The sequence below is a fragment of the Penicillium paradoxum genome (assembly GCF_028828445.1).
Source record: "Penicillium paradoxum strain IBT 22861 chromosome Unknown utg000007l_segment0_segment0, whole genome shotgun sequence".
NCBI lineage: Eukaryota > Fungi > Ascomycota > Eurotiomycetes > Eurotiales > Aspergillaceae > Penicillium > Penicillium paradoxum.
In genome coordinates this window covers 6,348,355-6,364,744 of record NW_026643185.1, presented here as the reverse complement: position 1 = coordinate 6,364,744, position 16,390 = coordinate 6,348,355, and the positions used below count along the sequence as shown (strand labels likewise).

The window sequence follows — 16,390 nt, the reverse complement described above, 5'->3', positions numbered from 1 at the left end:
TACTTTCTTATTCTTCTTTTCTTCCTTCTCCACTCCCCTGCCCTCCACTCCGTTTTGCATGTATTCCCGTCCCCCTTCCATTCCTTTCTCATCTTTCTGCCCATACCTAATTCCTCCGGTCACTTATCTGCCTGGCGCCTATGACGAGTGCTCTCTGAGGATGTTTCCCACTTTGTATCCTTCTAGGGACTGTTGATGTGCCGTAGGAAAGGTTAGTCACGAAGTATGCCAAGGAGACACGTGCTGAAACATGCGCCTTGTGTTCAACACACGGGGAAGACACTCTTTCGGCCGCTGCGGATACAGCCCGTCCTGCCTGCGGATTCCACTGTCACCTCTCCAAGCCTTGACCCCACTCCTTCACTGCCCGCCACTAACTTGCCCGGCCCCAAATGAAGAGCAATCTGAGGGTTTCCCACTTTTCCCCTAGGGGATAGGGATTTCAAAGGGGTTGGTCTCGACACGAAGCGCGCCTTAGTTCACGGACACTTCCAAGGTTCTTTGAGCGTGGATACGGTCCTTCTTCCTGGTTATCCTTGTCCTCCTCCGATCCTTGACCCCATTCCTTCATTACACCTTGCGCTTTAGGAGTCTTACCCAGTTGCATGGGGCCTGTATGCAACACCTGAGCATGTCTTGCACCTTTACGTGGTGTTCAGGATGAGTAGCCATTGTGGTGAAACCAAGCAAGTCTGTACATAGAATACTCAATATAATTCAGTCTCTTTCTTTCATGATGCACACTTCCACTAATGTCTTTTAACATCTCCCCCAGGGCTGTCTCTTCATCCTGTAATCCATGCTATTTGCCCAGATGTCCTCTGTAGATGTATGCCTCATTCGTAATATTCCTTGTAACTTCCTAGATTACTTTGGCTCTGTCCTCGGCTTCATCTCCATCCACTTCGGTTTCTACTGGATCCGCACCTGCATGTACAGATCACCTCCACAGCTCCTTGTGTGTCATCTCCATGATCTTCATGTACTCGTTCCAATGAACCCCAGCGTTGGAACTCCCAGACTTAATCAGCCAGTCCCATCGTCATCCTGGAGTCTTTTGGAATCCAAAGATCTCACGCCAAACCCAGCGATGGTCAGCACTCCAAACTGTCTGTCTTCCTTCATCGGTCTTGGAATTGTCGACAGCGATCAGCCGCTTTGATCAGTGTCTTTTATCGCGATCAGCAAAGCTACCTCTTCTACTGACCATGGCAGCCCTTCCATTTCTCATTCAGCGACAATGCGCCTTCCACAAATCCAGACTCCGACTACCCAGTCTCTAATACGATCGAAGGTCGAATACACAACCCTCGGTTCGCCTACTATCTGGTTGAAACTGGGTTCTTCAAAGCCAACAAGTTGTTCAAGCACACCGAACTCATCGCAGTGTTTGTTGAAACCTAGGTAGACTGAGATGCGAGTATGTCTGACTCAAAACAAAACCTTCCTAGCTGCCTTGAACTTTTTGAAACCCCACCGCTGCACCGCCGTGTCCTCCATCCAAACCGACCAGTCTCCCCAGAAAGCCGGTTTCATGATCTGCGCATATTCCCAGTACTCGGAATACCACCCCGCAGATTCCCAGCCGAGAATGCCGGCGATGTTGTCTTCCATATCCACCATGACATTGCGCGACGCGATGTCTGCATGTGTGAACACCGAGCGCTCTGAATGGGGTAGCCTATCCGGCAATTTGTCCTTATATCGAGTCCCCGCGCAGTGCAGATATTGCTCGTCGATCCTCGCATGGGGCTCTGAGTCGTTTAGAAACGGTCGAGCGGGCTCTTGCAGATCTTCTGAAACGGATCTCTGGATGGAGAGCCAGCCGCAGTACACTGGTCAAGTCCCTCGAGCTCTTGTGGATGAGCGATGTTTCGGATCTTGGAGATCAAATCCCAGGTTTGGTGACAGATTGACTTTTCGTCTCGCTGTCTAGGATATCCCATTGCTGTTCGAGGGGAATTGCGGAAATAACGGTCATCCCAAACATTCCTTTTGGTGGTTGAGAATCGGACTCCAAAGGTTCTGCTGAGTCTCGCTCGCTCTCAGCCTCTCTGAAATCAGCGGAGAGCACCTCAGGGACAGGAACGTCGGAGCGCTTAAAGACAAATCTCATGGCTTCAGCCTCGGCAGCACGCACTCCAAACCCTGATTTGGTCACCCAGGAGATATCCCACTGAATAGCAATTCTGCCGATTTGATTGTTGAGTAGAGTGATTATTTCCTGGCCAGGCTTTAGGTCCTCGAGAGTATGGAATAGGGACCTCTCTGTGTAATATCAGATCAGAGAGGTGTGTTTGAAGAGCTACGGTGATTTGTTCATCAATTGGTCACATTTTCATCCCCCAGGCATCAACAGTGAATTGTAGTTGCCATCTCCACAATCAGTTCGTCTGATGATGGAATAACATATAGAATATTCTGAAGTAGCCGTACGGCAGCTGTATCTAGCCAGTTTCTAAGCCTGGCTGTCTGAGTAATGGTACCCCTGGCCAAAGATACTGCAGAGAGCTTGGTGCCCTAAACCATCGTTTCAGGTACTCCATATCCATTGAAGCTTTATTAATACCTGGGTATCAGGACTGGATTTCAATAGAAAAGGATTAAATACCTAGGTAATACAACTGATCTGCACATCGACCTCGTTGTGAGTAAAGCATGCATGATTCTGGTCCCACCGCTATATTATATAGCTGTTACGGCAGCCAGTATTGCGCTCTTTTCGTGACAATTTGCTCTGTTAAATTGATGGGATATATCGAGATAAAGAATAAATCTGAAAAGTATCTCAATAAGCATAGAACGAAGCGAGCTTGCCTTGATCCGTTGAGTTAATTGCCAGTCTGGCCCCCTCATGTGCTCTGCAGGTGACCGGGCGAAGGCCCATGATTGCGCATCATTGTCTTGGGTAGCAGTCACTTTGCTCCCAACTATAGTTCTGGCTATTTTATTCTTTGTTGTCTGACAGCCAGGCTATCAGCTAGAGCTCACAATCCCAATCCATGCCTCCAGTCACCTCAAAAAGCAGCCCAGAGCTCAGGATAGTTCTTAAAAAAGCGACCCCCTTCATACGTGGCGAGGCAGTCTGTGGCCATGTGCTCGGAACATCGCCGTTTGGTCACCAGTATGCCGCCGTTTGCGTTCGTCTCTACGGACGGACCGAGGTGAACGTGCATAGCGGGGGTATGACACATCAAACACTTCGCAGTCGTTTCAAGCTCTTCGAGATCGCCAGCGAGGCCCTCGAGATCCATCAAGACTCTCTCCAGACCTCGTCCAATGGCCCCGAGGATGGGAAATGGCCGTTCACTATTCAACTTCCCAAGCATCCCAACCTAGCATCCTTGAGATGGAAAAACGAGTATGAGAGGAGCTATTTACCTCTTAGCGACGCCTCATCACAAGCGCTTCCCCCGACCTTCTGGGCCAAGGGTCGACATACCGAAGGATTTGTGGAGTATTACCTGGAGGCGACGATGCGCAGCAGCAGCAGCAAAAAGCACAAGTACTCATGGACTGGCAAGAAGTACACAACATTCCAAGCTATTCAAACAATCTGTGTGCAATCAAACTTGTCATCGAATCCAATAATGGAATTCAACATTAAGCATCATTCTGTGGGGAGGCAAAGAATAGCTTCTCAACGCCTAGTCACAGGCATGGACTCGAGACTTTCTGTCGGGCAAAAAATCAAGAAAATCCTAGGTTCCTCTCAATTGCCGGTCTATTCGTTCTCTCTCCAGTTCGACTTTGCCACCGAACTACAGATTGGAAACCCCAAGACGATTCCTTTACGTTTGAAAGCAAGCACGGTTTTGAAGGATACAAGCGAACTCATAAAAACAATGCTGCCAACAATTTTAGTCAAGCAATTCACCCTGACTTTGTTATCGACAACACACTGCAATTGCAAGCGCCTCAGATTTGATTCAGATGGAATACCGGTGAAGTCTTCTCTCATATTGGCGGATTATCTCTGGAAGCGTGGTCATAAGAGAGCCACGGATGTCAATGAAACACTGCCGGATGCTCAGTCAGATGCAGCTTCAATCGCAGATACGATCATTGTTCCTCGAGATAGTACGTCTGTTCTCGATCTAGGCATTGTGCTAGGAATACGAACACCGATAAGCTCTCGGGGGACCAAGACAAACCCAACATTCACGACATATAACATCAAGAGCGAGAATCACATTGAGTGGCAGCTGAAACTCGCAATCGCTGGGGAAATTGCGAGGTATGAAGGAAAGCAAGAAGTCACAGTCATAGGACCAAGCCATGACAGGTATATTTCACATCACCAAGAATGAATATAGCTGTATAACTCCTAGTTGGGTGCAGAAAACGCGGCGGTACATAGCGGATTGGTTGTACCCAGTCATAGGCAGGGAGCTCATTTTCGGAACCAAGAACCGTCATTGTCGGCATCAATTTCATCCGTCTTCACATTCTATATGTGGCACTCCGACGCAGATTGATCTCAGTCAACACTGTGTCGAAAGGGGGTCAACAACTCCGATACCACATTGGATAATATAGAGAGGGGTTAGAGCCATCGCTCCTGTAATTAATTCCACCCTCATCACAGCACAAAATAGACAAAATGTCTATGAGCATTGATGATTGCGCCCAAACACGGTAGGGTCCCGCAGCCATTCCCGGACACGCCTTCTAATGTATTGGAGCAGTTCCCAATGGCCGGGAAGGTGGTGGTTGTTACGGGGGCTGCCGATGGACTGGGCTATGCGGTAACACAGGCTATGGCTGAAGATGGTGCTCATGTTGCTCTGTGGTATAACTCGTAGGTTATCCATTATTCAGTGCCTGTCCTGTATTGCATCGCTGACCGGCGCAACAGAAATGAAGTCGCTATTGAAAGAGCGCAGGCCCTAGCAAAGGAGTATAGTATCAAGGCTTCCGGTTACCAGGTCGACGGTTAGTGACCGTAGCTTTATGGTTTCAGCAAAGTGCTCAGCTTGATGTTGCAGTTTCCGAATTGACCCAAGCCTCGGAGACCATTTTCACAGTCGTGGAAGACTTTGACAAGATTGATGTGTTCATTGCTATTGCCGGTTAGTTTGCCGCCGAACGTGACATATGACAAAAAATGATTCAGTGAAGGCACGATCTCCAAGCCTATTTTGGAGCAGACGCTGGATGAGTACCGGAAGCCAATCTCTGTGAATAGTAGGATATCTGCCCTAGTTCAACAAAATAGGGATCATATTAACTAAGACCTAGTCGATGGCATTGTTAATTGTGCCAAATATGCCGGTGAGGTATTTGCACGACAGGGTCATGGCAGCCTCATCATCACCTCGAGTATGAGCGTACATATTGTCAATGTGCCTACTGATCCGCCCGTCTACAATGCGACCAAAGCGTACGTTACTCACTTTGGTAAATCACTCGCTCGTGAGCGGCGTGATTTCGCGCGAGTGAACATTGTCTCTCCTGGCTTCTTTGACACAAAGATGGGAGCTGGCCCTCCAGGAGGCATGTCGCATGTCGTCACTTGGAAGACAGGGCCATGTCAAGGAAATTAAGGGGCTGGACTTGTACCTAGTGATGCCTCTACCTTGATAAGCGATGTATTTATTGACGGAGGATATGCCCTGAGGCGTGAAACAAGACTTGGATTTAGATTAAGCCACGTTTCTCAAGAACCGAGATGACGACACGGCTCACGAATTTGCAATATGAAGCTATCAATCACGAGTGGGGGCAATAATGTAGATGACGACATAGAGAAAATAAAGTCGCCAGACAACCGGCGACTTCGACGTTGGGCGAAGATCTTCAATTAGGGCTTGCCCAAAGGCACCTTGCCCCACTATGTGAAGCAGGTCTGTTTCCAGGTACGATTTTGAGACGTTTATTTGTTCGATACGGGCACCTAGAGATAGGTGAATCTGTAGGCGAATCTGTAGGTGAATCTGTAGGGCGCTGTGTACAAAGAAGCGGATTGGCCATTCGAACCTTATTCCACTCGAGATCAAAGGAACGCAGCGTCAGGTTCTGGAGGTTGTACGGAGCCCTGCGCTGTTTTTCCTTCTGTAGGCCCCCGAGTTTTTCTCTCGGAGGGACCGCTCATCCGAGCCAACAGCACGGCGACGATCGAGAGACCAGTGGAGCCAGATGAGTCAACGACTCACAATGAAGTTCACGGTGATGACCGAGAGTACCGGATTGGCGCGATCACCTCAAAGGGGTACTTTTGCTTCCAATCTTGTTCGGTGGTTCACCATCTTGGCATGGGCGTCAACACGAGGAAAACCGGCTACTCCATGACAGGGATACCTTGGGGCCGTCAGCTGAATGTGCCGATTTCATATCAAACAGAAAAAAGCCAGATCGAAACAACCAAGCTACAGAGTCACGGCGAAAACCTGCTTTGGGGTGATTAGCGTCATGTGATTGGCTGGTGTAGCGGCCCGGTTGGAGATGCCAATTCAACTTGATACGCACCGGGAGACACCATAGGGCAGGAGAGTAGGTAAATAATGAAAGAGGATTTAATAGGAGTAAAGATAAAATGAACCAAGCAAACATATAGAAGACGTATTGAAACTAGAATTTCCCCACGTTCTATCACAGTGGGCCCGGAGTGACTTCACCTTGCGATTTCAACTGGCATTTCTGCCCCTCCTTTCTCCCTCTTCCGCCAGATCACCTTTTTTTTTGCTTTCTCTCTTTGCTTTGGATTGCTTTCGAACAGCGCCGACACCCGGTGCCGCAAAGTCCAGGACGGCCCCATCACCGCAAATACACCGGCCATTGGTGTCGGCTCGACTTCGTCCCCGATAGCGCATCTGTATCTCGCCATGGCTGATGAACGAGATTTCGCCTCCGAGGCACCTGCGCCCCCTCAAAACTACGATCCTTCTCCCCGCGATATGACGGCGCCCCCGATTTCAAGGCAGGCCTCGAGTCCCGTCGTCCTCCCCTCCCGCGAAGCCCTGGGATCTGGCTTATCTGCCTCCTCTACACACTTGGGTCAGATCAACGCTGCGCGCCGCGGTGTTGGCAGCTCACCACATGGACAGGCATCAATGAGCACAAAAGGAGTAGGTGGGCTAAATCAAGACATCATGGCGAAAATGAAGGCATTTTCGCTATCCCGCCAACATACCCCGCAGCCACATACCGCGGCTTCAACGGGGCAGATCCCTTTGGCCCAAGGAGGCGGCGCAGCCGGCTCCCTTGCTGGTCGCATGCCTCCGACTGTCAGCCGGCCCAGCCCTCAAAACTGGCAATCGTCTCCTGGCGCCCCGGCTGCTGGCCCCGGCCCTTCGTCTCCTCGACCGGGGGCCTGGCGGCGAAGCGTGTGAAGCCGGGTCTGAAACTATCGGATATTACTGGCCCACCCGCTCCTGCCGCAGGCACCGATCAGAAACAGGGTGATTCAAACGGAGAATCTGCGTTTAGCAAATACTCCGAGTTCATCGACACGAAAGAAGGCACTTTGAACTTCAAAAACAAGGCTTTACTACACGGAGGTGGCGTCGAATTTTCATCAGGTCACAGCTTCAAGATCTCTCTAGACGAAGTCGATCGATTGGAAGAGCTCGGTAAGGGTAATTATGGAACGGTCTATAAGGTCCGACACTCGCGCCCGCATCTTCGAAAGCCCGGCCTCGGATTGAGTGGGATTGTGAGCCGATCTTCAGGTCAAGACGAACCGAGCCCAGAATCCGGGTCGACTCAGCTCTCCGGTGTGGTTATGGCTATGAAGGAGATTCGCTTAGAATTGGACGAAGCCAAGTTTGCCCAGATCATCATGGAGTTGGACATTCTACACCGCTGTGTCTCTCCGTTCATCATCGACTTCTACGGGGCTTTCTTCCAGGAAGGTGCAGTCTACATGTGTGTCGAGTTTATGGACGGCGGCTCGATCGACAAGCTGTACGAGGGCGGCGTTCCCGAAAACATCCTCCGGAAAGTCACTCTGTCTACCATTATGGGATTGAAATCATTGAAGGAAGACCACAACATTATTCACCGCGATGTGAAGCCTACCAACATTCTTGTCAACAGCAAGGGCCAAATTAAGATTTGCGACTTTGGTGTCAGCGGAAATTTGGTCTCTAGTATTGCCAAGACGAATATTGGTTGTCAGAGCTACATGGCACCCGAACGAATTGCCGGAGGCGGGATGCAACAGTCGGGGGCTCCAAGTGCCGGTACGTACAGTGTGCAGAGTGATATCTGGAGTTTAGGATTATCGATTATTGAGTGCGCCATGGGCCGATATCCATACCCACCAGAAACATTTAACAACATTTTCAGCCAGCTGCATGTGAGTATTTCGACTTTGATCGTCCATGTCAAAGCTTCTAACAATCTGCTTTCTAGGCTATTGTACATGGAGATCCCCCAACATTGCCTGAGGGTTTCTCCGAAGATGCACACGCATTTGTCCGGGCCTGTCTCGACAAGAACCCCAAGAACCGGCCAACCTACAACATGCTACTTCGACACCCTTGGCTCGCACCCCTTATGCAGCCACCAACGGAGTCAGGTGCTGACAGTGCCCCACCCACCGAGGACTCCATTTCTGGCGATGCCGCCTCATCCGCCATGACAGCGGATGAAGAGGTCTCCGGGTGGGTCAACAAGCAAATCAAGCGGCGAGCAGAGGGCTTGCTCCATATTTCTGAGAAGCCCGCGCTTCACGCCGTCGCCCTGGATAAGGTCGGCACAGGCGCTTCGGAGGGTGGTACGCTTGCTCCGTCGCAAAATGACTGAGCTTGCCACCGTGACGCTATTTCGAATTTTGCATCCTCCTTTCCCCCGGGGGCCACTCTTCACGGCGCAGGCGCCGTTTGCCACCACTTGCATCCCGCTCATCCCTGCCTGGTCAATATGCCATATTCTGGGTTTTAGGTTCTTATGGGGCATGATCATTTACCAAGTGTGATCTGTGACTTTATTTACCAATTTCCTGTTTGGATATCTGTCAATATCTGGGTTTATCGAAACATTACTGGGGTCATTCGCGCCCGTGTTTCATATGATCACCAGGCTGAACACATCTTCATACATCGTGATACGATGCTTTTGATTTCTGCATTTGAACTGTGATTTTTTGTGTCTCCGACGCAAGCGCTTTTAGCCTTGCCAAGCATACTGGGCTGGGGAACCTTTTGTGGGAAGCATTGCATTCTCTTAGACACCATTATTCTAGTCTTTCAATCCAATCCGTTTCAATCATATGAGCTATTGCTCTTTTCAACATAGACACACTACCCAACGTCCCGTGCAATCAATTGGCATATACACATCGAAGCCACGGTCCAGAGTCACCTCACGTCTCTCCCCAAACCTCATCTGCAATCTGTCTGACCAGAGCCAGTTTCTTCTTCTGATGCTCAACAAGAAGCGGATAACCACTCTCATGAGTACTAAACCCACACTGAGGACTAACACAAATCCTCTTCAGCGCCTCCTCCCTCGTCTCCCCAGAGCCCTCAGCAACAAATCCCGCCGCCGAATAAATACGCTCCTTCATCGTCTCCTTATCCTCCAACTCACGAACTTTCGTGCTAACAACCCCAACAACCACATTCTTCTCCTTCGGCAAAAACCTCAAGGGCTCAAACCCCCCCGCTCGCTCAGTATCATACTCCAAATAAAACGTCTTCACATCCAATTCCTCAAACAACTTCTTCGCAATGATTTCATACGACCCCTCCGAGAAATACCTCCCACCAATAAAATTCCCCCGACAAAGATGAATCCCCGTATGCAGATCATCCGGCAACCCAACCAGCGAATCGTTATACAAATTGATATAAGCATCAAGTAAGTCCTCCACTGACCCCACATTATCTGCATCATCCGCCCACCCCTGTCGGAACGCCTCCGAGCAGAAATATGCCATCCCTGGGTCATCAAACTGCACGTTCCGCAGACCGGCTGCATACAGCGATGCCAGTTCGGCACGATACACCTTCGCCACATCGGCAAAGTACTCGGTGTCATTAGCATAGGCATCAGGTGCGTATGCACGGCCTTGCTTGTACCGCATGTGGAACCACGCAGGCGTGATCATCGTCAGTTTGATAGTGTGCCATTTGCTTCGTGGCAGTGATGCCTGCACGAGTTTCAGTTCGTGAAGATTTGCTTTCGAAGCAGCTGCGCTGTGCGATAGCTTGCCGCCGGCGATGACGGAGTCGCCCGGCATGACTTTGCTTTCTTTCTCGATTAGAGATACCACGTCTGGGTGGTAGAGTCTGAACATCGAGGCATCGGCATTTTGGAGACGGGTTGTGCCTGTGGGTTGGGATTATTAGTTGCTCATATCGGGCACAGGGTTTGTTTACTTCACGAACCTTGGAACTCGTCCCACATCAACCCCCAGAATCGGGTGCGGTTGTACTCGCCAGACGTAACAGCATTGAACCCAAGGTCCTGTTGCATTTTTACCACTTCGCGGACGGATTCTTGTTCGAGGGCCGGTAGGCCTGCAGCTTCTGCGGAGATTCCTGTGTTGGCTATCTTCTCGCGCACTTCGAGCAGGTTAGCTGGGCGTAGGAGGGAGCCCATGTGCTCTGCCCTGAAAGGTGGAGCGCTGTGAAGCTTGTTTGGCATGGTGGATTGGATCATTGTATATCCCGTCGTAGAAATGAAACTGTCTTGTTCAGTTCTGGGAGACTTGCTTTATATAGAAAATAGGACTCGCGAAAGAATATCGAGCGTCCAATACGGAGTACAGGGGCATCCCCCAGCCTGTTTTTTTCAGCTCTATGTACTCCATGTGGAGACTCGTCTTTGCGGGGCTGAGATATGGCCCCAATGGGGCTCTTACGGGACTGGTTAGGCCGTCCATCTTCTCCAGTTTTGTTCTAGTAATCTATATATAGCGAGGACTGATCTTTCAGCTTGATATAGAATCCCGTGGCTTCAATACGCCTATGAGATTATCAACATAAAGTAGGGATGCTTAAGCCCCGTCGATACTTCGATGTATGTTTACCTTGCCTAGCGGAAGTGCTAACGGCAACTAAAAAAGCCCTGAACCCATGGACAATGCAGTGCTATAAACATCCAATGATACTAATAAACAAAGCTCATTTTAATTGATACTATCTACTGCGTACAGCTTTCGAGCATAAAAATACAACAATCACAGCAGATCTGTTGTTTTTAGAAAAACACTAGAAGTGATTAATTCGCCGTCCATCGATTTCGAACCCCGATCACATGATCACGTGATGCACTAATAGCGTAGTTCTAAAAAGCTCTAAAAAGCCGCCCGTTGTGAGGCCCCACAGCCCCGAACCTATAATATGGATCTGTAAAAGAAAAAAAATAGGTAGCTTCTCTTTGATTGAGCGTGTCATCCTTAGTGCAGGGGCCATGCTAATCTTCTCTGTATATTTTCATTTGACCATATGCCCCGAAGGGCGAAAGGCATATCCTTAAAGTTCATTATAACCTCCCTTTGCAGGCAGAAAAGTACCGCCTACACATGCGACATGTGATTTGCTGTGTGGTTGGGTTGTGTGACTGAATACTGGATTCGCTGTAACCAGGTTGACTTTCAGGATAGGTCGCTGGGGTGTTTTGAAACTGGTAAACAATCCATTTGAATGTGCTCAGGTGGATGAAAATAGTGGAATTCATATTTATGTCTAGTGCGGGGCAGTCTAGGGCTCCAGAGGGCTCCAGGTTGTGTGCGATTACTCATCCCGATGCCGGCCTATTACCCACCTAGGAGGGTTGGAGGTCCATATTTACAAAGACCATAGCATGATGAGTGTTCATACCAACTGGCCGCTTGCTGATAGAGAAACTACTTTTGCCAGGCTTGCCGGCTTGCCTAATTTGATCGGACGAAGCTCATCGTGCTGCACAAGGCTGACCCTCACCTACTGACTATCCAAGGAGAGAAACTGTGGACCTCGCATCGCAGTAACTTATAAATGTTATAATATTCTAAATTATTATTCACATATCTGTTCTCTATCTCAAAAGGTATTACCGCATAGTAACAAGCTCCTCAGCACTGGTAGGGTGGATAGCAACGCAGCTATCAAAGTCCTGCTTAGTAGCACCCATCTTGATAGCAACACCGAAGCCCTGCAGCATCTCGCCAACTCCAAGACCAAGGATGTGCAGACCGACAACCTTCTCCTGGGGACCAGCGCAGATGATCTTCATCTCAGTGGGGTTCTTGGCTTTCTCCTCGGGGGACAAGCCGACATCGTAGAACATGGCAGTGAACTTGGTGTGGTAGATCTTGATCTTGTCATCGCCGTAGCGCTGGCGGGCTTCGGGCTCGGTGAGACCGACACAGCCAACTTCGGGGTGGGAGAAGACAACGGTGGGGATGTTCTCGTAGTTGAGCTTAGAGTGCTTCAGCTCAGGGGGACCGAAGAGGCGGCTACCGAGTTGGCGGCCGGCGGCAATGGCAACTGTATAGTATGGTTAGGTGATGCTTCCAATCAAAAGGGTGAGAACTGCTATAACTTACCAGGAGTCAGCTCGGCCTGGCCTGTCACGTCACCGAGAGCGTAAACACCCTCAACCGAGGTGTTCTGGTACTCGTCAACCACGACGTAGCCGCCAGCATTCAGCTTAACACCAGGGATGTCCAAGTGCAGGTCCTCAACCTCGGGTGCACGACCCACAGCCCAGAGGAGCTCGTTGACCTCGAGCTCGGAGCCGTCATGACCAATGAGCTTGATCAGACGATCCTTGCCCTTACCGTCGCGGATGAGCTGCACCTCCTTGAAGCCGGAGTGGTTGCGGTGAAGCTGGACACCGGCGGCCTCGTAGCGATCGGTCATGGTCTTCTGAATCATAGGGTCGAACTTGCGCAGGAAGTTCTCGCCGCGAATGAACATGTGAGTCTCAACGTTAACAGCGTTCAGGACACCAGCGATCTCAACGGCAATGTATCCAGCACCGACGACGGCGATCTTCGGGGGAAGCTCTTCCATCTCGAAGAATCCATCGCTGGTGATACCGTGCTCGGCGCCAGGAACGGAGGGGATGTTGGGGCGGCCACCAGTCGCCAGCAGGATGTGCGGCGCAGTGTAGCGGGCAGTGCCAGAACCGTCGGCCAGCTTAACCTCGATGGTGTTGGGCTCGACGAAGCCTGCACGGCCCTGAACGAGGTCGATTCCTTCGCGGCCCCAGTTACGCTCGTAGGCACCGTTCAATCGCTTGATGACGGCGTCACGGGTGTTCTTGAAGTGAGTGTAGTCCATGGTAATGTTTTCGGGGATGTCGTAGCCATAGTTCTTTCCAATGTGCAACATCTCGTTGATGGTCGCAAAGTTCCATGTCATCTTCTTGGGGACACATCTAAAATAAAGTAAGAAAGAAAGCCCAATTGAGTACACATTCAACTTTAGATGAAACTCACCCCACGTTGACACAGGTACCACCAGATCGACCACTCTCCACGATCAGGGTCTTCTTGCCATACCAACCTGCGGCCCGGCGGGCACTTCCACTGCCACCACTACCACCGCCGAGGACGATATAATCGTACTGCTGCGTTTCTATGGGAGCCATGTTGGACGACTGCTGGTTCTTAGAGACAGAGGACGATGAGAAGTGTCGCGAGATTGTGGAGAGGCGAGAGTGAGGAGCAATTGAGTCCTTGGGGATGGAGCGGGTAGAATTGAGGGTCGCCAGAATTCGGTTGGTCGTTTGACCACGGATTTGCCCGATGGAAGACCGAGGCAGAGATGAAGTGGCTCGAAAGCTTATCCGGGATGATTGGATGGAGCGAGAGAGCATGGGGAGGTATGGGAGGGGAAGAGCGGGAGAATTATATGCAGGCTGAGGTGAGCGGGGAGACCACGGTGACGATATCGGGGACTGATAATGCACGTTTGTGCTTCTCGCCCAGGTGGTTCCGTCACCGATTTCTCAGCAATGATTACGTGATCCGATCTAGATGCCCCAGATGCCCCAGATGCCCAGGGATGTCAGACGTCATGACCTCAGATGTTTACCGATGGGGGATCTACGCATTTCTTATATGTAGAGAGATAATTATGTTCATGCATAGATTGTATAAATAGGATATAGGAAATTCCAGAAAGAGCGATGGGGTGTGACCAGCACACCGAGATCAATCTTGGTGTACGGAGTAGAATATAAGGAAATAACATCGATCAGACAAGTCATAAATCAAGAACCAGGGTTGAAGGACTGGGGTAAGTCAAGACAGAGAGCAAACAATGAAGGCCGATAAATGTTGAAGGATGGTTCAGAAAGAGAAGGGTGTGAGCCCTATCAATCGAATCATATTCGTAGGGGTATGATAGTGACCAGGCAAGAGGGTATCAAAGCGCAATAAATATCAAAATGCGATGGATGTAGGGAGAAGTAATCGAGTGCAAATATAGGCTTTGCCTCTACGCATCCCAATGTGCGATTGAAGTGACATGGGAGGAGAGCATCCTCCAGTAGATTTGAAGGAACTCCAATATCACAGAAAGCGCAGAGATAGTGAGCAGCTCGGGATGAATAAAGGCTCAGCTCTGTCTAGTTCAGTCTTTCAGGCCAAAAGCTAGACAGTCCTTCGGGTTGTGGAAAATAGAAGGGTAATGCCTTGGAGGGGCAGTGTTCAGTGTTGAAGGTAATATGGAGATCAGAGAGTGGTTGGCTCGCATGTCGGTACTACGAGGTGACGAGATAGAGAGATAGGTTGCATAGGGAGGAGTCGAGGCATCCCAGACACCAGAATTCAAGACTATGGGAGTCCTTCCATCTGCGCCTGGGTGCTGTTGGGGCAGAATGCTATCGCGGGCGGATAACTAGTGGGAATAGGCGATAACGGCAAAGGAGATGAGGCAGAAGCAGAGCGGAATATAAACGGAGCGTTCCATATCGACTTGAGTTGAAGAGGTTTGTTTCATGATTCTCAAACAATAGCACAGTGTGTACAGAGTAGTACGGAGTATGTAGTGGTGTGGTCAGGAAGGTGAAAGTGAGGGGGTCGAGTCGGGGGGCGGTGTGATTATCTTATCGTTGGGGCCTCAACAAAACATCACCTGACTCAACATCCAATAAGAGCGAGCACGTGCAGTGATCAGTCAACACCTTAGAAGCCCACATTGTAACTGGGACCACTTTGGAACCGCAGTCAAGTAACCGACCTGGGCTCTGGCAAATCCTCTGGCAAATAACACCGTCAAAAGGTTCCACGTGGTACCTGCATAAGCCACCGCAAGCCCCGAGATCCTGATGATAAAGTGGGCTGAACCCTTGCAAGCTTATCGCTGTTAGGGCTTTGGATAAAGAGTTATGTACATATATCTAACTACATATACTCCATACGGAGTATACATCTACTAGGACATGTATATAAGTAGGCCCTCATCCGAATTGGAGATAATATACGGAGTACGCAGTCATGAAAACCAGGGCAATCGTTCGGCTCTTCGATGTGTCCCAATCTCCCATCCCTTGACACAACTCATCAAGGGGCACGTAATGAGCTCACAAAGGAACTGGATCGACTTCAACAGTAATGATCTACATGTCTATCCTGCCCCTAGCTACAATTACTCCGTATGCACTTCTTATGTTGTAGGTTGAAGCATAAACCACAACACTCTGAAACCTCGGCATTCACAAGGAATGAGGAATGCAAGGAGCCATCAACAACGCCTCCTATCTACCAATGGACGCGATGACAATTTCCCTAGCCACGCAAAATCAGTAACCAGGAACGAGCCTTGTTAGCCACTGGAGCAAGGCATCTAGCCACTCGAATTCTCCTGCATAGTCCTTTCTCATTAGACGAAATTGTGCCCTAAAACAACCCTCCCCTAGGATATACATGAGTCGATCTTCCCAAACACGCCCTCATCACCTCGCTATCACACCAATCGATCCTCCATCAGCGACCATACCATCACCGCCATAATGCGTGTTTCAGCTCTCGCCTTCGCCGCCGTCTTGTCCTTGGTCTCGGCCAAAAAGATCAATATGCACTGCGACTTTGCCGCAGACGACACCGGCATGGTGCAGTCGCCCTTCTGCTGTCGTGATCTATCACCCGCTCGCGGAAACTCGAAGGCAAACGAGGCTATGGATTGTATGCATGATTATTCACAGGATTTCTGATTACTGGACATACAGCTGACCATCTATGTTTTCCAGGTGATTCGCTCGATTTGCCCCAGCTTTGCGAGGACCAGTCTCGACCGGCTTGTTGCTACACCATTGTAAGTTCTTTTTGGGTTGAGTTGACTACTGGCATTCGCTAACCTAGCTTTCTCTTACTTTAGGGCCCGAAGAAGATCTGTACCTCCCACGTTATTTTCATGGATGCAGAGGACATTTAAACGAGGATGGCTACAGGGACATGAAACAAAACTGCATTATGACCAGGCAGAATGAGAAATTGCCTTAACGTTGA

The 16,390-nt window shown here is 49.9% G+C and overlaps 6 protein-coding genes across 6 annotated transcripts; 3 read left to right on the top strand and 3 right to left on the bottom strand.

Annotated features, from left to right (window-relative positions):
* Positions 1–1,431: 1,431 nt before the first annotated feature.
* Positions 1,432–2,116, bottom strand: N7457_009819 (kinase-like protein; the record flags this gene model as incomplete). The annotated part of the gene is made up of 2 exons (XM_057180862.1): positions 1,432–1,754; positions 1,918–2,116. The coding sequence occupies 2 exons, from the start codon at positions 2,114–2,116 to the stop codon at positions 1,432–1,434; spliced, it is 522 nt and encodes a 173-aa protein (XP_057029248.1).
* An 886-nt stretch (positions 2,117–3,002) lies between these two features.
* Positions 3,003–5,546, top strand: N7457_009818 (uncharacterized protein; the record flags this gene model as incomplete). Its single annotated transcript, XM_057180861.1, has 6 exons — positions 3,003–4,237; positions 4,643–4,801; positions 4,859–4,935; positions 4,989–5,072; positions 5,122–5,187; positions 5,242–5,546. 6 exons carry the CDS (start codon positions 3,003–3,005, stop codon positions 5,544–5,546), a joined length of 1,926 nt encoding a protein of 641 aa, XP_057029247.1.
* A 1,278-nt stretch (positions 5,547–6,824) lies between these two features.
* pbs2 (mitogen-activated protein kinase kinase PBS2) lies at positions 6,825–8,748 on the top strand (the record flags this gene model as incomplete). Its single annotated transcript, XM_057180860.1, has 3 exons — positions 6,825–7,071; positions 7,140–8,299; positions 8,356–8,748. 3 exons carry the CDS (start codon positions 6,825–6,827, stop codon positions 8,746–8,748), a joined length of 1,800 nt encoding a protein of 599 aa, XP_057029246.1.
* A 559-nt stretch (positions 8,749–9,307) lies between these two features.
* N7457_009816 (cobalamin-independent methionine synthase II family protein) lies at positions 9,308–10,593 on the bottom strand (the record flags this gene model as incomplete). Its single annotated transcript, XM_057180859.1, has 2 exons — positions 9,308–10,275; positions 10,335–10,593. The coding sequence occupies 2 exons, from the start codon at positions 10,591–10,593 to the stop codon at positions 9,308–9,310; spliced, it is 1,227 nt and encodes a 408-aa protein (XP_057029245.1).
* Positions 10,594–11,982: 1,389 nt separating this feature from the next.
* glr1 (glutathione-disulfide reductase GLR1) lies at positions 11,983–13,755 on the bottom strand (the record flags this gene model as incomplete). The annotated part of the gene is made up of 3 exons (XM_057180858.1): positions 11,983–12,419; positions 12,479–13,314; positions 13,376–13,755. The coding sequence occupies 3 exons, from the start codon at positions 13,753–13,755 to the stop codon at positions 11,983–11,985; spliced, it is 1,653 nt and encodes a 550-aa protein (XP_057029244.1).
* Positions 13,756–15,894: 2,139 nt separating this feature from the next.
* Positions 15,895–16,316, top strand: N7457_009814 (uncharacterized protein; the record flags this gene model as incomplete). Its single annotated transcript, XM_057180857.1, has 3 exons — positions 15,895–16,066; positions 16,132–16,196; positions 16,260–16,316. 3 exons carry the CDS (start codon positions 15,895–15,897, stop codon positions 16,314–16,316), a joined length of 294 nt encoding a protein of 97 aa, XP_057029243.1.
* Positions 16,317–16,390: the final 74 nt, after the last annotated feature.